This window comes from Astyanax mexicanus, chromosome 8 (genome assembly GCF_023375975.1).
Source record: "Astyanax mexicanus isolate ESR-SI-001 chromosome 8, AstMex3_surface, whole genome shotgun sequence".
Lineage (NCBI taxonomy): Eukaryota > Metazoa > Chordata > Actinopteri > Characiformes > Acestrorhamphidae > Astyanax > Astyanax mexicanus.
Genome location: NC_064415.1, coordinates 18,092,008 through 18,116,060, shown reverse-complemented (window position 1 = coordinate 18,116,060; position 24,053 = coordinate 18,092,008). Strand labels below are relative to the sequence as shown.

General features: G+C 38.4%; 1 protein-coding gene across 3 annotated transcripts in view; it reads right to left on the bottom strand.

The window, feature by feature from the left end:
• Positions 1 to 819: 819 nt before the first annotated feature.
• LOC103041990 (DNA polymerase nu) overlaps positions 820 to 24,053 on the bottom strand; it is a 96,659-nt gene continuing 73,425 nt past the window's right edge. For 2 of the 3 annotated variants that reach the window (XM_022678475.2, XM_022678478.2), the window contains 6 exons: positions 17,744 to 17,875; positions 9,311 to 9,421; positions 4,601 to 4,679; positions 2,497 to 2,564; positions 2,299 to 2,360; positions 820 to 1,490 (listed from right to left, as the gene is read on the bottom strand). In XM_022678475.2, the coding sequence (XP_022534196.2) occupies positions 1,398 to 1,490; positions 2,299 to 2,360; positions 2,497 to 2,564; positions 4,601 to 4,679; positions 9,311 to 9,421; positions 17,744 to 17,875 (545 nt within the window). In that variant the 3' untranslated portion in view covers positions 820 to 1,397. The remainder of the gene's footprint in view (positions 1,491 to 2,298; positions 2,361 to 2,496; positions 2,565 to 4,600; positions 4,680 to 9,310; positions 9,422 to 17,743; positions 17,876 to 24,053) is intronic. The other variant, XM_022678479.2, reaches the window with a different exon arrangement.

Below are 24,053 nucleotides of genomic sequence, written 5' to 3'. Positions count from 1 at the left end.
TTTACTGTGAAGTATAAAGTACTGTATGGAGGACCAAAACTGCCAAAATTTAAAAACAAATAAATAAATAAAAACGTATGTAAATCACTCAATAAAAGTAATATGGTAATTAAAACGGTAAAGAATAATTTTAATTAATAAAAAAATAAATACATATACATAAAAATATATATCTTAATAATTTGTTATTAATGTGTTTCTTCATTAACATTGTTTATTTTTTTTGTAATTTATTTACATAACTATTTGTTTCTCGATTTATTTATTTCTGCATTTATTTATTTCCCGATTTATTTATTTCTGCATTCATTTATTTCCCGATTTATTTATTTCTGCATTCATTTATTTCCTGATTTATTTATTTCTGCATTCATTTATTTCCCGATTTATTTATTTTTGCATTCATGTATTTCTGCATTCATTTATTCCTCGATTTATTTATTTCTGCATTCATTTATTCCTCGATTTATTTATTTCTGCATTCATTTATTTCTTGATTTATTTATTTCTCGATTTATTTATTTATGCATTCATTCATTTAAATACTTTACTTACTAAGTACTGCTTATAGAATAGAACTCTCTGAAGCAAATGAGCACAAAGTGATATAAAGCCTCACATTACTGAGCTGTAGACCAGTGATAGAGTGTAGAGTTGTGTTCTCTGAAACCATGGTCCTCCACTGTATTTTGGAATTGAGTTAATGGAGGTAAACATTAATTGCAGTGTCCCTCTTTGTGATGAATATAATCAAAACCTTATTCTAAAATCTAGTAAAGAGTCTTCCCTGGACAGTGGAGACTGTTATTCCAACAAAAGCAGGATAAAACTCTTTTTAATACCCTTTAATAATAGATGAACAGGTGTATTTTTGGCTCATAACAGCTCATAACGGCTCATAACGCAGCCGATACAAAGTCTGACTATAAAAATAAAATGTATGGTTAAAAGTATGAACAAGGTTGTAAGAGATAATGTGTTGAAGTTGAAATGAGAGAAATAAATATATATGGCTTTAAATTAAGTTTAGAAATTCATGGACAAAAATGCAACAGTAGAGGTGAACAAGGGCTTTTAAAAGAAAAGAAAGAAGGAGGGGGGAAAAGAAGACAGGAACTGGTGCGATCCAGTCTGCTCCTACGGTTGCCCCCGGATACGGCTGGCGAGGACGGGAGAGAACTGAGAGCTGCTGCAGTCCGGTTGCCATGGCGATGGGCTGCAGCTCAGAGAAATAGAAAAAGAGAGATAGATGGACAGAAACTGAGAGAAGGAACGATGGAGAGAGAGAGAGAAAGAGAGGCAACAACAGAACAAGACAGAGCAAAAATAGAACTGAGATGTTTAACAAGAACCGAAGATAAACGAACAGACTGGAACCTGAAAGGAGGGGGGGGGGGTCAGGGAGAGGTGTGTGTAGCAGCACGGGGGAAGCTGAGTTCACACATGGAGCCCCACGATCGCCCTTTAGACACAGAAACCTTCAGAGGCACCTGCACACACAGCAGCATCACGTGCTCATCAGACAGACCATTGTTCCTCAAGCTACAGTACAGTCACGGTAGCCTAATTCCAGTCAGAACTAAGGGTGTACATAATAAGAATATACATCATAATACACTGACTGGCCAAAGAAAAATGGATTTAAGTAAGTAAATGATGTGGGGTTGATGCTGCAGTTGGTCAGGTCTAGGTTCAGCAACAGTATGTGCTGAAAGAATGAGGTCAGCTGACTACCTGAATATACTGAATATAGAACAGGTTATTCCATCAATGGATTTTTTTCTTCCCTGATGGCACGAGCATATTCCAAGATCACAATGCGAGAATTCATGGGGCTGGAATTATGAAAGAGTGGTTCAGGGAGCATGAGATCATCATTTTCACACATGGATTGTTCACTACAGAGTCCAGACCTTAACCTCATTGAGAATCTTTGGGATGTGCTGAAATAAATCTTGTGACATTGCAGAAGCTTATCGAAACAATGTCACAGCAAATGCGTGCTGCAATCAAAGCTAAAGACAGTCCAACAAAATATAAGTGTGTGACCTTTTTTACTTTTTGGCCAGGCAGTGTATATTGAAGTATTGTGATACATACGTAAAGCAAGCATATTGCAAGCATATCATTAAGACCACCACCTTGTTTCTACAAATATTATCCCCTGATCAGACTGTAGTCCTGTATCTGTTTCTCTGTACACTTTATTATCGTCCTTTAACCCTGTTCTTCAATAATTAGATCCCCACAGGATAGAAACCTGTATTTTGGCACTAATAACGTATGTTAGTTACTCACAGTTAACCTGACTCCAAGACAATCAATGTGCTGAAGAGACTCCATTGTTTTCTTCACCAGCACTGTTTTAAACAATAAAAAAAAAAAAAAAAAAAAAAAACAGCAGGCACACAGTCACACATCAGCAAAACGCAAATGTTCTAGACATCCATGCTTAGCCCACTCTAAACAAACAGCATTAAGTGTATTTATACTAACCTGCAAAGTCCTCAACCTGCGAGTCCTCCACCTCAAACAGCAGCTCATCGTGGATCTGAGCGACCAGCCTGTGACCACAACCAATCACACTATTACTTCTCAGCTCAAGTCAATTCCATTCAATTCAAAATCAGTCTTGCTCCATTAAACTCCTTATTCAGATTAAACAAAAAACATTCAAGCTCCTCAGAGAGGTGATCATTTAACATCCTGTCATCATTAAAGCTTTTTTAGCCGAAAGCCATCAAATCCTCGCAGCAATTCTGTCAGAGACAGAAGACATATTTCTAGTTGGTGGGCTTTTCTCAGTCCAGCAGTGACACTGAGGTGTTTAGAAACTCCAGCAGCACTGCTGTATCTGATCTACTCATACCAGCACAACACACACCAACACCTCTTCAGGGGTGTGCCATATCATATCGTACACAATAATATCGCCAACATTTTTGAATATCCTGAATGACATTATACCCTGAAATATCGTGCCATATCACCTTCCCCTAATTATTACATCAGGGTGCTACTTTTTTGCTGTTTTTAGTAAAAAAAAATAAAAAAAATCACACTGTTCTCATTTCCCATTATATATCTACTAGACTACTAGACTAGAGATTATATCTGTCTAGTTTCATTTATTTTACCTTAATTCTGGATATATGGAGATATTTTAAGTGCTTTATTAATATTATGACATTCTGGATCATTGACTTCTATTACAAATCTGATAAAATTCTCTTATTTTTAATATCTTAGTTAGGGGTGTGCCATATAATATCATATACAATAATACATTTAAAATTACTTGAAAATATTCTTGAATTTTTTTTAAATGCAGGGTTTTGTCATATTGCCAAGAGTATTGTTATCATGAAAATACCATTAAATAGTATATTATTACATATTAGATATGATATTATTTTAGGGCCATATCGCCCACCTCTACACCACATACACCACCACCATGCTGATTAGTGTCACTGCAGTGCTGAGAATAATGACCCATCACCCAAATAATATAAAATACTCCAATAACCCATAAAATACACTTGAATTGGTTGTCTCAGGCACTCCAACTCTAACTCCTAAATGTTTAATTTTTAATGCATGCAATATTGTTTATATATTCTATCAGAAAAGTACTGCCAGATAAACCACAAAAGTCTCTCTTATACATTTTAGTAGACAATCGAAAGTTAAAGTCTCAATATTGTTCAAATAAAAATCAAAAGTCTATATTTTTAAATATGTTTTCAACGGAGTGTCCTCATTTTTAGACTTGACTGCAAATGTCTGTTTTTTCTTTTGCTTAAACAAACCATTTTATGCAATTCAGTTGCAATAATAACTTCATAATGCCTCATTTACAAACATTCAACAGGCAAACCTTCAATTGGAACATGCAGCTTAGGTCACCTTTACAAAATCTTATTTACACCAATTGAAGTAAACATAATAAAGAAAAATATATGAAGGGCAATAGAATTAGACCACTGATATCAATACAAGATTCAATAACTGAACCGTGGCCATGGTGCCAACCAGATTGCCACTATAAATATGATGAGATCAAAGGGTCCGTCAGTGCACTCAGAGTGTGCCCGGTTTGAGAATCAGCTCTGTGGGTCATGAATACGATGTTGAAACCCATCTAGTGCAGACACTGTGTCTGAGGGTGCTCGGGGAGGGAAAGAGGGAGGAAGCGATGGAGGAAAAGACATTAAGAGAATGAATTTGATCTTTCAGGCTATGCTGCTTCTAATTGAGCTGTTCACATTGAGGGGTGAAAGAGAAAGTGGAGAGATGGGTCGGGGGAGCACAGAACAGGCGCTTTTTCTAACAATAGAAGAAAGAGAGGATGGAGATGTGGAGTGGGAGGTAAAAGGCAGATAGCCTTTTAACTCTCCTACACTGGGGTGGGAGTCAGGCTGAGCTAAATATAACAGAGTACAGAATGATAGCATGATAAATGGATCGATGGATGGGCCTGAGGTGTATGAATGGATAAGCTGATGGGTAGATGGGAAGATAATGTATAATGATAAATATTAAGATAAGTGATTGACTGATGGATCAGAGAGTTAAATAATAGGATGAGTGGTCATACCGTGCAGTGAGTGTGGCAGAAGAAGACACGTGTGAGCAGATATGGATCATGGCCATCTTACAGAGGTCTGCAGCAGAACCTGAGAAGAAAAATAATGCAGATTTCATAACCTATTTCTTCTATTACTTCTGCATATAATACTGCTATTAATAATATTCAACTAGAAATAGTTATACAGCACTTTTCTGTATACCAGAAGTAGGAAAATTCACTGTTTCTTCCAAAATCCAGAGTATTAAGTTTATCCTGTTTTTGTTGGAGTAACTGTCTATGCTCTCCAGAGAAGGCTTTTAGCATTTAAAAAGGTTTAATAATAACAGGATGTTGAATGATCCCCACCCCACCTCTCCGAGGAACTTTGCATACACTGAAATGCCAAATGTCATGGTATAAAAACTAGTGTCCCATGTAAGTTTGACAACACTGCACTGTTCGTGGGATATGATGTGATTTCTGCCATTCACTTTTCTCTATGCGCTGACAAAGCTAACCAGATGCTGCCACTCACCATCACTACCACTCACTGTGCTGTCCACTGTGGGTGATAATGCCTTTTATTGTGAGCTTCTCCTACATACCTGACACTGCAGATAGAGGAATGCTAAATAAACGTTCCACCCATCTAGACTCGGTTCCACCCAGGCCTCGCTAGAAGTCCCATACTGCACGTCGCCTTGCCATGAGCATGATGGCTAAAGTCAAAGTCAAAGTCAAAGTGGTTTTTATTGTCATTTCAGCTATATACAGAGTACACAGTGAAACGAAACAACGTTCCTCCAGGGACCATGGTGCACATAAACACAGTGTAGACAGAACAATAGTGCAACAGTACAAAAGTGCAGACAGACAATACAACACAATACAGACAAAGAATAATAAATAACAAGACAGTGTGCAAATTATGCAGTGTGCAAAAAGTGTGCAAAAAAGACCAGTGAGGTAGTAATTACCTCTATTACACAGTGTGCAATAGAGTCCAGTGAGGTAGTAGGGTTTTTAGTGCTTTCCATTTTCTGGGGTAAGTGGGGTAAGAGTGTGTGTGCATGTACAGAAAAACCATCAGTTCAGTCTCTGCAGTTGAGGAGTCTGATGGCTTGGGGGTAGAAGCTGTTGCAGAATCTGGTCGTGCTGGACCGGATGCTGCGGTACCTTCTTCCCGAAGGCAGGAGGGAGAACAGTTCGTGTGAGGGATGGGTGGGGTCATTCACAATACTGGTTGCTTTGCGGATGCTGCGGGTGGTGTAAATGTCCGTGATGGAGGGGAGAGAGACTCAGATGATCCTCTCAGCTGTCCTCACAATACGCTGGAGGGTCTTGCGGTCAGAGACGGTGCAGGTCCCAAACCAGGCAGTGATGCAGCTGCTCAGGATGCTCTCAATGGTCCCTCTATAGAAGAGTGTGAGGATGGGTGGAGGGAGACGGGCCTTTCTCAGCTTCCGGAGGAAGTAGATACGCTGCTGGGCTTTCTTGGCTGTAGAGCTGGTGTTCAGGGTCCAGGTGAGGTTATCTGCTAAGTGGACACCAAGGAACTTGGTGCTCTTAACAATCTCCACAGAGGACCCGTCGATGTTGAGTGGAGAGTGGGTGTGTTGTGCTCTCCTGAAGTCAACAACCATTTCCTTTGTCTTGTCCACATTCAGGTGAAGGTTGTTGACTGTACACCAGTCTGTCAGCCGCTGCACCTCCTCTCTGTATGCTGACTCGTCGCCTTTGGTGATGAGACCCAGCACGGTTGTATCATCGGCAAACTTGATAAAGCTGTTAGAACTGTGTTTTGCAGCACAGTCATGAGTCAGCAGGGTGAACAGCAGAGGACTCAGGACACTGCCCTGGGGGGCCCCAGTGTTCAGTGTGATGGTGCTGGAGGTGCTGCCCCCGAACCGGACTGACTGGGGTCTCCCCGTCAGAAAGTCCAGGATCCAGTTGCAGAGGGGGGTGTTGAGGCCGAGCGAGCTTAGCTTCCTGATGAGGTTCTGTGGGATGATGGTGTTGAATGCTGAACTGAAGTCTATAAACAGCATTCTGACGTAAGTGTCCTTCTTCTCCAGGTGGGTGAGGGAGAGATGAAGGGTGGTGGTGATGGCATCGTCCGTGGAGCGATTGGGACGATACGCAAACTGCAGGGGGTCCAGTGAAGAGGGCAGTCGTGTCTTGATGTTCCTCATGACTAGCCTCTCGAAGCACTTCATGATGATGGGTGTAAGTGCAACGGGACGGTAGTCATTGAGGCAGGACACTGTGGACTTCTTCGGCACGGGAACGATGGTGGTGGACTTGAGGCACGTTGGGACAGTGGCGCTGCACAGGGAGATGTTGAAGATGTCCGTGAGAACATCTGTCAGCTGGTCTGCGCACTCCCTGAGCACTCTGCCGGGGATGTTGTCTGGTCCTGCAGCTTTTCGTGGGTTGACTCTGCGCAGAGTGTTCCTCACATCCACTGCAGTCAGGCACAACACCTGCTCGTCCGGCTTGGGCATGGTCTTTTTCGCCATCGTGTTGTTTTGTGCCTCAAACCGTGCATAAAAGTTGTTCAGGGCATCAGGGAGGGAGGCATCACGTTCACAGGACGGTGGCATTGTCCTGTAGTTGGTGAATGCCTGGATGCCTTGCCACATACGCCGCACGTCACCCGTGTCATTGAAGTGGCTGTGGATTCTCTGGGCGTGTGCGCGCTTTGCCTCTCTGATGGCTCTTGACAGGTCGGCTCTCGCTTTCCTCAGGGCCACCTTGTCACCCACTCTGAAGGCGGAGTCGCGGGTCCTCAGCAGCGCACGTACCTCAGCAGTCATCCAAGGCTTCTGGTTTGGGCGTGTGGTGATTGTCTTGGAGACAGTGACATCATCAATACACTTGCTGATGTAGCCAGTGACTGATGCTGCATACTCCTCCAAATCAACAGAATCGCCTTGAGTAGCAGCCTCCCTAAACATGTCCCATGCAGTGCACTCAAAACAGTCCTGAAGGGCAGAGATGGAGCCTGCCGGCCAGGTTTTCACCTGCTTCTGAACTGGTCTGGAGCGTCTGATGAGTGGTGTGTATGTTGGAGTCAGCCAAACACACATGTGGTCCGAGAAAGCGAGGTGGGGGCGGGGCTCCGCCCGGTACGCGCTGGGGATGTTTGTGTAAAGAAGATCCAGCGCGCTCGCTCCTCTCGTTGCAAAGTCCACATGTTGATGGAATTTAGGGAGCACTGACTTGAGATTTGCATGGTTGAAATCTCCGGCGATAATAAACAGTCCGTCTGGGTGTTTGTTCTGCAGATCGCTGATAGTCCGATAGAGTTCACACAGAGCCTCTTTAGCATTAGCACCAATGCTAGCGCTGGGTGGGATGTAGACAGCAGTTATTAGCACGGCGGAGAACTCCCGTACTAAATAAAAAGGTCTGCACTTGACTATCAGGAACTCCACCAGTATAGTATTCAGCCTCACTCACAAGATAACACCTCACAACTTACACAGGTGTTCCCAATACTTCATGATCTGCTTATATAATGCTGTGCCTTGACATTGGTCTCACTCACATAACTACAGTTATATACAGTTTATAACTAGCGTTATTTTTAAAACTGACAGATTAACCTAGTTAAAACCATTTTGTTGATTTTTACAGTTTGACAACGTGAATCTGGCAGTTGTTCTTCACATTAGAGCTGGGCAATATATTGATATCTTATCGTATCGTGATACATTTTCTTATCGTATTAAGAATATGCTTTTTTAAGCACATTGAGAACATCATCAGTGCTTAAGGAACACTGACCCAACTGTACATTTCTTTACAGGGGTTTTAAAAAATCCGCATTAATTACATGATTTTCCACAAAAATGTAATAAAAATCGCTGTGCACTTCATGAAATGTTAACAGCAGAATATGACACTTATTTCTGATGCATTTTTTATATTTTTCTGCTTGTCAAAACACAATAAACACTGTGTATCTTATAAATGTCTTTATAAAAATTGTGATGTAATATTGTTACAGTGTGAATATTATTGTCAGTGTGTGATTATATACACCAAGAGCAATGACTACAGTGTTCATATTGATATCTGAATTATACTGTATCAACCAAAATTAAGGGATGTATAAAATTTGGTAAACGTTTGATATAAATATGTCATGAACATGGGTGGCACAGTGACTTTCTCGTTTGAACGTTGACCTGGATCCAAGGTTTAAGTCATTCTATTATGGTATCCTCTACTGGTTTTCTATTACAGTCCAAAAACACCAATAAAGTGATAACTCTAAAATTGTGCTGGTGTGTGTGTGAACGTGTGTCCAGACTGGTCCACTGTGTCTCTGATGCAGTCCTCAAGGTGGACGATCATTTTGGGTTCCACAATTGGCAGCTGTATCTCATGCAGGCCGGACCTGATTGTAAAATCAGTTGTAAACTTGATTGTAAAAATGTCTGTGGGTTTCTAGAAAGGTGCTGTATAAGTCATCCATGACGAATGGACCAATAGAAATGCTCCAAAATGACTTTCACTGTTACAAACAGTGGTATGGCACAGTGGATAACACAACTACCTGCTAGTGAGCTACCCCGTCATATGGGAGACTGGGGTTTAGTTCTGGGTGACTATGCTGTGCTACACCAATAAGAGTCCTTGGGCAAGACCTTGTAAGTCACTTTGGGTAAAAGTGTCAGCTAAATGCTGTAAATGTAAATGTAAAGGGTTTGTGTGACAGCTATGCACTACCTTGCACTACAAAGTTGACAGCCTGTCTTTCAGCCTGGTTCCGGATGCCCCAGTCAGTGGAGTGAACATGAGGGAGTGAGCGGCGCCGACCCATTATGGACTTTACATAACCTGGAAGCAGACAAAACACACACACACACACACACACTCAATCTCACTCACTCTTACATAATGTGTCTCTCACAGTCTGTCTTTCCCAAACCCAGTCACACCGTTACTCACACGTCGGCCCTCAGAATCGCCCTTAGTGGTGCATTCCTGGGTCAGGCTGGACAAAAGGTCCGGCTTTAGAGCTAAAGCCCCGCTGCAAAAGCTCGGTGTCAGCCCGAGCTCCACACTCGGGCAAATATCTTTCCCAGAAGCACAGAGACGCCAGCAGCTACACGCCACAAAGACACTGATACACTAACAGACACGTAATACTGCTCTGAGGAATGTGCCTGGCTAGTGTGCTGTGTGCTGTGCATCTGTGTGTGGTTGTGTGGCAACAATGACATACATGCAGGAACGCATTGTATTGGTATACACCTGTGTTTTTACTTGTGTGCACGTGAGTGGAGGCACCCAGAAATGATCCAGTGTGATGACACATAATGTAGCATTATTCAACTTCTACTGTAGGGTAGTTATTCAGTGATTAGACTTTAGGCTTCAGAGACCATTCAATAATTATAATGAATGTGGGTCTACATATGGGTTTCTTAATTGTAGAATTGAGAGATATGAGATATAAGAATTAAAATGTGGGCCTATTTAATGGTGCTTTTAGTTTAAAGGGTTAAATCAATTAAAGAATTGAGAGACATGAGATGTAAGAATTGAAATGTGGTTCTATGTATTGGTGCTTTTAGTTTAAGGGGTTGAACAAACTGTAGAATTAAGAAATATAAGAAAATATACTTGAAATATGGGTATACATAATGGTGCTTTTTGTTTAAGGGGTTAAATAAACTGTAGAATTAAGAGATATGAGATATAGGAATTAAAATGTGGGCCTATTTAATGGTGCTTTTAGTTTAAAGGGTTAAATAAACTAAAGAATTGAGAGACATGAGATGTAAGAATTGAAATGTGGGTCTATGTATTGGTGCTTTTACTTTAAGGGGTTAAATAAACTGTAGAATTGAGAGATATGAGATATGGAAATGGAAATATGGGTCTATGTATTGATGCTTTTACTTTAAGGGGTGAAAAACATTTAATTATCGAGAGCTATGAGAGAAGAGAATTAAATAAGAGGTCTATGTAGGGAAGCTTGTAGTTTAAGGGGCTAAAAACATTTATAGAATCGAGATAGGAGATATAGAAATTAAAATGTGGGCCTACGTATTGGATGCTTTTAGTTTAAAGGGTTAAATAAATTAAATAATTGAGAGATATGAGATATTAGAAATGAAATGTGGTTCTATGTATTGGTGCTTGTAGTTTAAGGGGTTAAATAAACAGTAGAATTGAGAGATATGAGATATAGAAATTGAAATGTGGGTCTATTTATTAGTGCATTTAGTTAAAAGGGTTAAATAAATGAAAGAATTGAGAGATATAAGAGATAAGAACTGAAATGTGGGTCTATGTGTTTGGTACTTTTAGTTTAAGGGGCTAAAAACATTTTAGATTTGAGAGATATGAGATAATAGAATTAAAATGTGGGTCTATGTATGAGTGCTTGTAGTTTAAGGGGGTAGATAAATTTCAGCATTAAGAAATATAATTGAAAATAACTAAAAATGTGGGTCTCTGTATGGGTTTTGAAGCTTAAGGGGGTAAATAAATTGTAAAATTTGACACATTGACAGAGAGAACAGAATGGAATAAGAGGTCTATGAAGGAAAGCTTGTAATTTAAGTATTTAAATACATTTCAGATTTGATAGACATGAGAAAATGGAATTGAAATGTGTAACTACATTTCAGATATGAGAGAATAGAAATAAACTGAAGAAAAGCACTAGAGGAATCTTTTTTTAATTAAATGATGAATGGCCCAACAAACACTCCAAAATTCAAAATAAAAAAAAAAAAAAAAAAAAATTTGAGAATTATTGTACTAGAGTTCAGTTTGTACAAAGTTGAGAAGTGTTGAGATAACAGAACAAATAATACTGTATTTATATATAATAATGTATTTTGTAAAAAAAAAAAAAAAAAAAAAAAAAAAAAAAAAGATTAGGTTCTTACTTGTTTTTGTTGATTTGCTAAGAACCATTAAAGCTGTTAAAACGTAAGTTCAAATAAGAGGCAGACCTGTCTGTTTAGCATATTCAAACTCATCAAAAAACACATCATAGGACTATATCACACCAGACTTCCTTTTTTCCGGTATGTCTTAATCCTGTGAGTAAGTGAGCAGTTCAAGTAACAGCGCTGCAGCTGTTGTGACTGAGTACCCGCGGGATTCTCAGCAGCAGTACTACACAGCATCACTCAGCTACTGCGGGGCTTCATTTCAATATCAAAGTGTGCACGCGAGACCGTATTTATGAGTCTGATGAAACAGGAGAGCACTGCAGACTGAGAGAAGGCATGACTGTTTTTCTACACAAAGCACTGAAGAAGACTAATAAACCTGCAGTGAATGAGCTGCTGCAGCGCTGCTCTGAGAACAGACTGTAATTAAAGAGCGTCTGACACTCATCTAGAACTTTATGCAAATGATTTATGATTAAAGTACTGGATTAATTGGATTAAATCTGTAATGTGGTTCTCACCAGCTTAATAACTGAAATGTAAAATTGTCATTACTTATTGACTCACTGTTTGCATAATATTAAAGCAATGATGAGATGCTACAATGATGCTTCCTCTTATGTCGGTTTCTAGCTATTTGAGACAGACATGGTGATTATAGGATTTACTCTTATTTTACATAAGTAACCAGATATGTCTACTTCTTGCATAGATTCTTTTTTCTGATTATCTTTTTAAAAAACATATTTCTAATATGTAAGAAATTTAAAAGCAACTGTCAGTAGGTTTTGCGGATTTCTGTGTGAAATTCTATGTTTTTGGGAGTATTTTTTGTTTGTTTATTTATTTGTAAAATACTGTCAAAAATACAGAGAGCACTTTTTTAAGACACTGCAGGGATGCTTGTTAAATGTTCGTCCCACCTAACTCTGTTATATTACTGATTTTAATAATTAAAAAAGAAACATGCTGCTTTAAAAAAGAAAAATACAGCCACACATATAATCTAAAATAGTGAAGACATTCACTACACATTGGGTGTGTAAAAAAAAAAAAATGCATTGGAAAAAAAAAATGTTCATCTGATTTTATACTTGTCTTTTATATTGAGAAAAAGAGACCGTAAGAGTTTCTTACTAATGTACTCTAAATGCAGAGATATGCAAAGAAGTGAAACATCTCATTTTGTGGTCTTATTTATTTTGTGTAGTTTTGATATTTGAATTGTATTTATTGTAGTAACTTTTATACATTTAGTTGTCATGTTGCTCCTTTGCATAATCCACGCATATTCATTTTTAAATGGTTTCTGAATACTATTTTTCAAAAATAAATTTGTTTGGTTTGTATTCCATAAAAGTGGGTCGCGGCTTAATGGCCATAAGACATTGTGGGTCCTGAACTGAGACCAGTTGAGAACCCCTGCTGTATATAAGTAAATTGGTCCTTTTTAGCCTAGGCCTCAAAAATTCCCTCTTGTAAACATCTCTAGAAGTTACACCAAACATGTCTAAAGTCAAGGGACATCATAATGTAAACTGATCATAAATTTGCAAAAACAAATTACGTGTTTAAAGAAGAACACCTCATATATGTATATACAGAATGGGAAAGTATCTAAATTGTGTTTTTTTATGGATCTGTCACGACTAATGCATGTTGACTGCGATCACATGTACCATGATAAATATTACATATTGTGAAAATGTCTTTAAGCATTGTTATATAATATTTTTACATACTGTCAAGCCCTAGTAAAGTGTGTGGCTGGGCTAATGTTCTGTAGGTCAAGTAGAGCTAATGTTAAATGCAATAAACACAAAACGTCCAATTTACCACATATTAGACTTTGTGCAAACTTCACTACATTACACAAAGTATAAATCTGTTTTTGTTTTGTATTCATAGCAATACAAAGTTGTCAGAATGTACAAATAGAATAGAACAGAATAATGAAAATATCAGCGGCCAAAGGAATCCTGCAGATATCTGCAGCTGCCTGAAGCAGTGTGGGCGATCTGTGAGGCTGAGCTGAGGGTTGGGCGTGGCAGACCCTGATTTATACAGGAGATTTTAGATCCATTTCTGAAGTTTCAGCAACAGCAAACACGCCGACGCCACAGGCCAATAAATCCCGGTACCTCTAATCACTGCGGAGACAGGCCGAATGAGGCATCACTGCAGGCGTTCAGGACCTGTCTGAGGAGAGCTGAGCTCAGAGCAGGTCTCTATTTCTTTCTGCCCAGCTCTCCCTCAGGGGCCTGGGGTGGAGCCCACTAAAACACTGCAGGCTGAGAGCCAGCGGGGGGGAGTGTGTGCTGCAGGTGATGCAGTGCCAGTCGATAGATGTAGTATTGATCTGTGTAATGAAGGAACAGTCCCCTAACTCAGCACAATAATCACATATTCCCTCAGAAACCTTAACCTTAATACCACTTCTACAGTCAGATACACTTAAAGATCTGAAATTAAGCTAATAAAACAGTCTGCTTCTTTTATAATGTTCATATATGCCTTTATAATGCCTTTTTAAAGGTTTAATAAAAGTAATTTTAAAGTAATAAAAATATTTTTTTCTCTTCAAGGTCTACTTAAGTTCCTATAAGTAAATGAACTTTAAGTGATGTCTCACCTTGTTTGAAAGCTTACACACTGTATAAGTATTACATTTTTTTAAAACTTTTTTACATTTTCTTACATTACAATTATGTAACATCTTGTTTTCTTTAAAGGTTTTAATATGAATAATATACATTTTATAGATCACATACAAGTAATGTAACTTTTAAAATAGGCAGTGACCTTTTTAATTAATTTAAAATTTTCAAAAGGTATAAACAAACAACATAAAATAAGCTATTTGTTCATTCCTGTCATATAATTGATATAAGGACATGTTTTGTCTTAACTATTTGACCCTTTTTTACCCAAACTAACATTCAAAGTTTGGCTCAAAGGTAATTTAAACATTGCTGATGAGTCGTGACATTACAAGAGGTTTTAATTTTTTTTGGTTTGGTTTTATTTTCAATATAGTTAATGGACTTTTGCCATCTAATAAATCCGCCTCACAGAGAATTCATTCATATTAGAGACCAGCGAACAAAAAAGATTAAATGAGAACTATAAAAACCTCCAAATTGAAAAAAAGTTAGGTGTCCTCCAACTTGCATTGACTTGTACTGTACTGTATCAGAATCAGAATAATATTTTTTTTCAGATAATAATTTGTTGCAACACTGACAAAATATTGTGAATACAGCTCTGGAAAAAAATGAGACCATTTAAAAATAATGAGTTTCTTTGATTTTACCAAAATGAAAACCTCTGGAATATAATCAAAAGGAAGATGGATGATCACAAGCCATCAAACCAAACTGAACTGCTTGAATTTTTGCACCAGGAGTACCATAAAGTTATCCAAAAGCAATGTGTAAAACTGGTGGAGAAGAACATGCCAAGATGCATGAAAACTGTGATTAAAAACCAGGGTTATTGCACCAAACATTGATTTCTGAACTTTTACATTTTATGAATATGAACTTGTTTTCTTTGCATTATGTGAGGTCTCAAAGCTCTGCATCTTTTTTGTTATTTCAGACATTTCTCATTTTCTACAAATAAATGCTCTAAATGACAATATTTTTATTTGGCATTTGGGAACATTTGAGAAATGTTGTCTGTAGTTTATAAAATAAAACAACAATGTTCATTTTACTCAAACATTTACCTATAAATAGCAAAATAAGAGAATCTGATTCAGAAACTAATGTGGTCTCTTATTTTTTTTCCAGAGCTGTATATGATTAATGCAACCACAACAGACATTTAATAAGGTTGGCAGGTTCAGTAGTGTTCTGTAGAAAGGACAACAGTTACATTAAAAAAAACATGACTCAAAAAGCCAGTTGAACGTTTAAATTAATTATACTGCCAAATGCTTTGAGTCCTTGATGGAAAAGCTGAAAATGTTTTAAATGCTTCTTTGTTACAACTGACAGAACTTTTTCTTTCCTGCTATACTGAGTTCTTTTTGCTAAGAGTATAGGCTGCTGTCTGTGTGTGTGTGTGTGTGTGTGTGTGTTTATGAGTGCAACTGTTTTTAAGTCAGTGCTGAGGGCGGTGCTGTGTGTACGCTGAGTCTGGTTTGCAGTGCTTCGCTGCACACTTAGCTGTGCTGGCATTTTGGTAAATGTATCGAGCGTCCTCTTTGGGAAGCTCCCAGAGGTATTGAAGATCGGCAGTTTGTCTTAATCCTGCAGGCAGATCACATCCCTTTGCCCTCATCGCGCACACACACACACACACACACACACACACACACACACACACACACACACACACACACACACACACACACACACACACACACACACACACACACACACACACACACACACACACACACACACACACACTCGCCCACCCGCCCTACTCTGTGTTCTGAACTCTAGTTTAAATTAATTACCCTGTATTATGGGCCATGTCATCTACATAGTCAAATCAGAATGTTTCTACACTCATTATGCAGCAATTTGTAGTTCTTTAATTATAGACTGTAGTCATGTATCTGTTTCTTTGCATACATTATTATTATCCTCCATTCTCCCCACAGGACCAACACAGAGCATTGTTTGGGTGGTGGGTCGTTCTGGTATGAGTGGATCAGACAGAGCAGTGCTGCTGAAGTTTTTAACAGGGTTAATACACTTTTTATCCAATAAATGTTCATGATTCTTTCTTTGACTTTTTCATGCCTTCAAGGGAAATTTTCATGACCATACGATTTTTAAAAAATCAGTGCCGACACGGACAATAAAACCAAAAATCAGCTAAAACTATAATCAATATTGATTATAGTAGGCCTAAAATGAATCTGACACATTTTTTAAATATTATAATGTGTGTTAGATCCTGAGAGCTCCCTTGTGTAGGCCTAAATTACTGAATTAACTCTGAGCTGATGTATTTGTTAGCTCAAAATAGACTTTCCCAGTCAGTAAACTGAAACTCAAAGATTTGTAGACCAAATTTCCATGACTTTTCCAAAACTTTTTGGGTATTTTTATTTTTCCTAAACTTATCCAGGCCTGGAAATTGCTATTTTTTGATTCCATGACTTTTCCAAGTTTTTCATGACCGTATGAAGCCTGGTTTAAACATTATGTCTTCATATTTCTACCTAGCTGCTTCACCTTGTAGCTAAATGTAAAGTGAAAGGGCTCTGAGTGGTGCAGCCACTATAATCAGGAGTTCACTGATTCGAATCCTGGTCATGCAGCTTGCCATCAGCTGCCAGAGCCCTGAGAGAGCACAATTGGCCTTGCTCTCTCTGGATGGGTAGATGGCGCTTTCTCGCCACATCACTTCAAAGGGTGATGTCGATCAGGCATCAGATCACAAAGCATCTGTGAGCTGATGTATCAAAACCAAGTCGCTGCCCTTTCCTCGGAGTGCCCTGTAATGCTACTCAGCAATGCTACATCAGCAGCAGTTTGCTAAGTGCGGACCACGCCTTATAGAAGTAGAAAAGGAGGAAGAAAAAAGGGGAGGGAACTCGGGGAAATTTGGGCTGGAGTTCTGAACTGCGTGCTGAAGAAGCGTGCAGTTATATCCCCCCCTTTTTATTTAATGAGAAGTGGAAGAGTAGAAAAAGGGGGTTGTTGGGGAGGAGGTGGGTTGCGAACTTTCGTCACGAGAGATAGTTAGTTAGGGGAGGTATTTATAGGACGGTTGATTGATACGGGGTGGAGTTAGAACGTAGAGTTCGGGCGTGGTCCTTCTCCCAAACTTTTGTTATTACATAACATCATTTAAAAAAAAAAACGGTGGCTGACTTCAAATATATCGGAGGAAGCATGTGCTAATCTACATCCCCTTCGGGTGTTGGGGCATCACTAGTGATAGGGGAGTGGGTTGTGTAATTGATTTTGTTAATTGGGGAGACAATTGTATTAAAATTTAACATAAAATATCATTGTTACTGAGTACTGAGAATAACACACCTGCTTTCTAGTGGTCTTCTGGAGTCCTGATCTTTAAAGAACAGAGGGAAATTTAGTCTGTAATTACAGAACTATATCATGCTCCTTTATGCTCAGAGGAGCTGATATGTCTTTATATGTCTTTAGGCATGGAGCTGATTTGTTAAAGCGAGGTTCATAGTGTACTAGGTTGAGCCAAGAACCCCTTGAACATAAAATTTTGTCAATTATTTTTTTTTTCTCTAAGAAATTAAGAGACACACCGTGTTTGTGGCAGTACTGCACAGTGTGCTGGATGAAGGTCTGCACTTCTCTGTAGGTTTGAAGGAAAGTGTCCTGAAATCTGCTGGCCTCTTCAGAACTCACTCCCAAAATACCAGACAGACGCTCCCTACCTGCAGGCAGACAGACAGACAGACACACACACACTTGTCTAACACAGGGTATCTTCAGGTACGGGGAAATTTTATTTAAGCCTTTTTAAGATCACCAGAATTGACCATCTTTGAAATAACAAAAAAGACAAAAAGTACACAACACTGATATTATGTTTGAGAGTATACAATAAGCTTGTGATTCCTGTCTTTTCTAAACAATATTTCAAATAAACAAAAACAATTTTGCACAAATAAAAATGCACCTATTTGTACATGAAAATAGGGTCCAGTGCACAATGGGACTATCCAACCGGCTTTCTACAAATTTACACTTTCCTATGCCTACAGTACTGTCTCCACAAGCTTAGGTAATAATAAAAGTAATACCTATTAAAATAAAAAATCACCCCTTGGAGCCATAAATTATGCCAGAGGTTCTACTAAATCAATAAGCTAACTTGAAGTTAAGCTAAGTTGTAGTCAAACAAATTTAAGACCTTTCAAGGCTTCTACAGATCTACAGATTAACAAACTTGAGATACTTCTAACCTACTTCCACTAACTTAATGATAATTAAAGATAATTAACACTTTACATAACCCTAACTATAAACTAACCCTCACCTTAACCCCAGTAGACAAAAGTGAATCATCCCCCTTTTTTAGTTTAACAAATTAAGACAAGTTTTATAAACCAGAATCAGAATTAGTGAGGATTAAAAAAAATGTCTTCAAAAGACCAAAATCTCATTTCATATCACTATCATTGTAAGGACTGGTCTGCACAAGTATACAGGGACACGCTCGTGCTCACACACATATTTGTTTTACTATACTTGTGAGGACCTTAGAATACGTGTGAGAACCTTATTATATTTCTGAGGACCTTATTACACTTTGTGGACCTTACTGTATTTGTAAGCACCTTGCTATACTTGTGAGGGCCTTCATATACTTGTGAGGGCTTTATTATACTTCTGAGGACCTTACTATACTTGTGAGGGCCTTATTATACTTGTGACTATACTTGTGAGGACCTTACTATACTTGTGAGGGCCTTACTATACTTGTGAGGGTCTTACTATACTTCAGAGGGCCTTACTATACTTGTGAGGACTTTACTATACTTGTGAGTACCTTACTTTACCTCTGAAAACCTTGCTATACTTGTGAGGGCCTTACTATACTTCATAGGGCCTCACTATGCTTCTGATGACCTTACTATGCTTCTGAGGACATTTGCTATACTTCTGAGGGCCTTCCATTGTCATGATGATTACCGTAGCTAATACTTAACACTACAGTCCCTACCCTAGCCTACCTTTAACGCTAAATTCTAGCGTTAGGGAGAGAGAGAATAAATACACAACTGAAAGGAAAAAGTAAATGTTGATAGAGTGAAGAGCGTGTGTAAGAATAAAAAACAGTAACAGAGAAAACGGTGCGAGGGTGAGAATCTTCGTCTCCTCGTGTTGCTATGGCTACAACCACTACTACAGCGAGTACGCTGACACATCACCCACTCTGAGGGGCAGTATTACAGAGCTATTATTACTGCTCGCACTGCGCGCAGGCTGCTGCTGCTGCTGGGAGCTTCTGATCTCTCCCACCGCACTTAGACAGCTCAGAGGGGTCGCAGCAGGAGAATACGCCTCTGATGTCATGACCGGAGTGCTTTTTATTATTTTTTTTATTATTTATTATTTTGTTATTTTTTAAGAAAATACAATTGGTGTAGTAGATATTGAACATTTAAAGTGAATATTAAAGTAAATAGTTACTGCTTTGGTAAAAAACTTTATTACATGACCCTTAAAAAATTATGATTCTATGAAGGACCAAAAAGTGTGCTACCATGTTCTACTACTGTTACTGTGTGCCGAATGACCTCTTTTCAGTGCTGTAGGGTTTAGACCCTTTTTCATGTAAAGCACATAACACACTTGACCAGGGCCATGCTGAGGGGAAGGTGCTTAAAGTCAAAAGGGAGCACATGGAGCCAGAATTTGAAACATTATACAGAAACATACTTAACATAACTGGTTCATTTGTAGCAACCCATATTCATAAAAGAATGCAACATGGAATCACAACATACCATTTAATTGTCAATTCAATTTAATTCAATTCAAGTCATATCATTGTCTACAATCTTTGTTAGGGGGGAAAAGTAGTCTAAATCTATATTTATCTGAAAACCTACTCTTGTTTGTTGTTTATTATTATAAATTTGTTTTTGCAATAAGTATATAATGTTTAACACTATAATGTTACAGTAAGTCAACAATGCATTTTATGTAACAATGTAATCAATTCACTTGTTTCTAAATTGTTCTTTTACCTTTTATGACACACTGAAACAAATGATTGAAATAAATATATATAATTATTGGTCCTAAGGGGATCTAAATCAGAGACTGTAAAAAAGATGGACGCTGTGTCGTCGTTCCCATTCAATGAAAATGAAGCCAAAATCTGCCGCCATGTTGGCGATCCTGAAACCCGAGTCTGCGCAGCAGAGACCAGAGGAGGGAGAAAGACTGTGGAGAGACCGCCTACTCATTTAAATAACCCCGCCCCTGAGGGCTGCCTCCACAGAGCTCACACAGCCTATAGTCCCACCCATACAGTCATTGGTCCCACCCCGGCTAGGTGTAACCCAGCCCTTTTACAATAACCACACCTTTTTTGAATAGAGCTGAATAACGTTTTAAAAAAACGAATTATGTGGGCATATAAAAATGTGACAATATAAGCAGAGGTTACACTACCTGTTCCATTTAAATAAAGGAGGTAGAATTAAGTATATTAGAAAAAAAAACATGATTGAAAGTTTTCTGTTTTGCCATTGAAACCTATGGGGATGGGTGGGGTTACACAGCTTTCTGCAACTGAACAGCAGGGGGCGCCCGACCTGTGGTTACTTCACTTTTGAGAGACGATGCTCTGTCCAGCTATACACAGTCTATGTTCTAAATTGTTTTGTTTTTATTATTATTATTTTGGGCCACACAGACAGACTTTCACACATACACACATACAAAAAAAAATTCAAAAGGGCTCCAGCACCCCCACACCCTCCCTTCTGCACAAGCCTGCACTTTTGTGTTCCAAAACCTACAGGCATTTAATTTCTTACGCCTCCAGTTCCCACCATCAGACTGTGCATCAGTCCAGCACATGCAGGATTGGGTTTATAACCCCGAGAGTTCTGACTCTCATTTCTCCCTGACCCTTCTCCTAGTGCTTGCTTTTATCCAGAAGGATGAAAAGGGAGAGAAAATGGAGAGAGAAAAAGGAGACGGGAGAAGTAAAAGTGGTACAAACAGAGTAAGAAAGGGAAAAACAAAGAGAGGTGAAGGCTGTATACAGAGCACGGCAGTGTGGAGCTGGAGGCAATAGAAGTGCAGAGGGGTGAGTGAATAAGTGGCTCATTCATCAAAGTCGCTCTGCCCAACCGTGATGTGGGTGTTTCAATTGTTTCAAATGTTCATGTTCAAGTAACGTACAATTGGAAGAAAGTAGAAAAGGCAACAAATATTTGTTTCTTTTAACTGACTGTTCCTGTAAAAAAAATATTAATTTACCACATTAGTAAAATATGCTGTATTTGAATACAAGTTATACAACTTTTGAACTGTTACATTATTATACTGTTCTCTCCCTTTTTTAACTGTGGATTTGCTGTTCTTTTACAGTTTCACCACTAATATACTGTTCTATCACTGTTTTAACTGCAGTTATGCTGTTCTTTTACAGTTTCACCACTAATATACTGTTCTCTTCCTGTTTTAACTGCAGTTATGCTGTTCTTTTACAGTTTCACCACTAATATACTGTTCTCTTCCTGTTTTAACTGCAGTTACGCTGTTCTTTTACAGTTTCACCACTAATATACTGTTCTCTTCCTGTTTTAACTGCAGTTACGCTGTTCTTTTACAGTTTCACCACTAATATACTGTTCTCTTCCTGTTTTAACTGCAGTTACGCTGTTCTTTTACAGTTTCACCACGATTATACTGTTCTATCACTGTTTTAACTGCAGTTATGCTGTTCTTTTACAGTTTCACCACTATTATACTGTTCTCTTCCTGTTTTAACTGCAGTTACATTGTTCTTTTACAGTTTTACTATTGATATACTGTTCTCTCCCTGTTTTAACTGTGGTTTTGCTGTTCTTTTACAGTTTCACCACTATTATACTGTTCTCTCTCTGTTTAAACTGCATTTTTGCTGTTCTTTTACAGTTTCACCACTATTATACCGTTCTCTCTCTGTTTAAACTGCATTTTTGCTGTTCTTTTACAGTTTCACCACTATTATACCGTTCTCTCCCTGTTTTAACTGCAGTTATGCGGTTCTTTTACAGTTTCACTATTGATATACTGTTCTCTTCCTCTATTAACCACGATTATGCTGTTCTTTTACAGTTTCACTATTGATATACTCTTCTATCCCTGTTTAAACTGCATTTTTGCTGTTCTTTTACAGTTTCACCACTATTATATTGTTCTCTTCCTGTTTTAACTGCAGTTACGCTGTTCTTTTACAGTTTCACCACTATTATACCGTTCTCTCCCTGTTTTAACTGCAGTTACGCTGTTCTTTTGCAGTTTCACTATTGATATACTGTTCCCTCAATGTTTTACTGCTGTTTGTTTAGCAGTTTACTGCCGTTTTACTGTTTTTTCAACAGATTACTACTGTTGTTTTACCCTGTTATATTGTTATTTTACAGTTTGAATGCTGTCCTTTAACTGTTTTGCTGCTGTTCTTTCACTGTTTATTGCTTTTATTTGATTGCTGTTTTACTGCTGTTATGCTGTTCATATGTGTTTTACTGCTGTAACACTAACTATCCTGTTTTTACTGCTTTACTTATGCTGATAGTTTTACAGCTTTACTGCTCTTAGGCTGCTATATTAACACTGTAATTGCTGTTACACTGTTCTTTTACTGTTTTGCTGTTGTTTTGATGTGCTTTCACTATTTTACTACTGTTATACAGTTCTTGATTTGTTTATATCTGTTCTGATCTTCTGATTTTCTGTTGTCAGAAAAGATCATGTTCTTTATCAATGAAAACCTGGGAAACCATGCTGAACTCTGTTTAATCTTATGAATGTCCGCAGATCTACCATCAGACAATGCCGAGTATGTATTGAACAATATATGCATTCAGCCTGAACCAAGATCACCCGTGTGAGAGAGTGAGAGAGTGAGAGACTGAGACAATAGCACTGTCACACGTTCCTCCATTCAGCTAATTATTCCTTCCTTTTCTCTAAAGCACCCTCCTTTCTCAACGCCCCTCAACACTTCTTTATGTCTGACCCATTTGTGTGTATGTCTGCTCACCCCTCCCCCTCTAAATCTGTAAGTGTATATAAGTGTGTGTTTGTGTTATAAGACAGGCCTTCTTTTAGTATTCTGTTACCATGGTTATCTAAGGATCTCTGCATGACTGTATGCAATCTCTCTCTCTCGCTCTCTCTCTCTGGCCATCTTCAGTTTCATGACAATTATACTTTCATCCCTCATCCCTCCATCCCCCTCTCCTCCCCCTTGTCTCTCAGTCTGGCTGTGACTGAAATGGATCCCGGCTTTTTTACAATGATATGCTACATAGAGGTTAACTACTAAACTACAGGTTAACAACTAACTACAAGTTACTACTAAATACAGTAGCAATGTAATTTGATTCAATCAATAAAACACTTTCTCATCATCAACCTGAATCAAATGTTTTTTTTCTTTTTGGAAGACATATACCTAGTTTTAAAAAGTATTTAAGTGCAAGACTAAGCTACATGTTTAAATTGCTTGTGTATGTTCGCATTGTGCGACAAGATTTGTTTAAAGTGTCCAGACCCGGGGCCTGAAACTACTGGCCCATAAGTCACATTTGGTTATATTTTGTTGGCATTTTTTTAAATCAGTGCACAAATGGACAATAAAACCAAAAATCAGTTAAAACTATAATCGAAATTGATTATAGTAGGCCTAAAATGAATCTGACACAATTTATGTCAGATCCTGAGAGCTCCATTGTGTAGGCCTAAATTACTGAATTAACTCTGAGCTGATGTATTTGTTGGCTCAAAATAGATTTTACAAATCGATAAACTGAAACACAACAATTTATAGACCAAATTTCCATGACTTTTACAAAACTTTCTGGGTATGTTTTTTTTCCA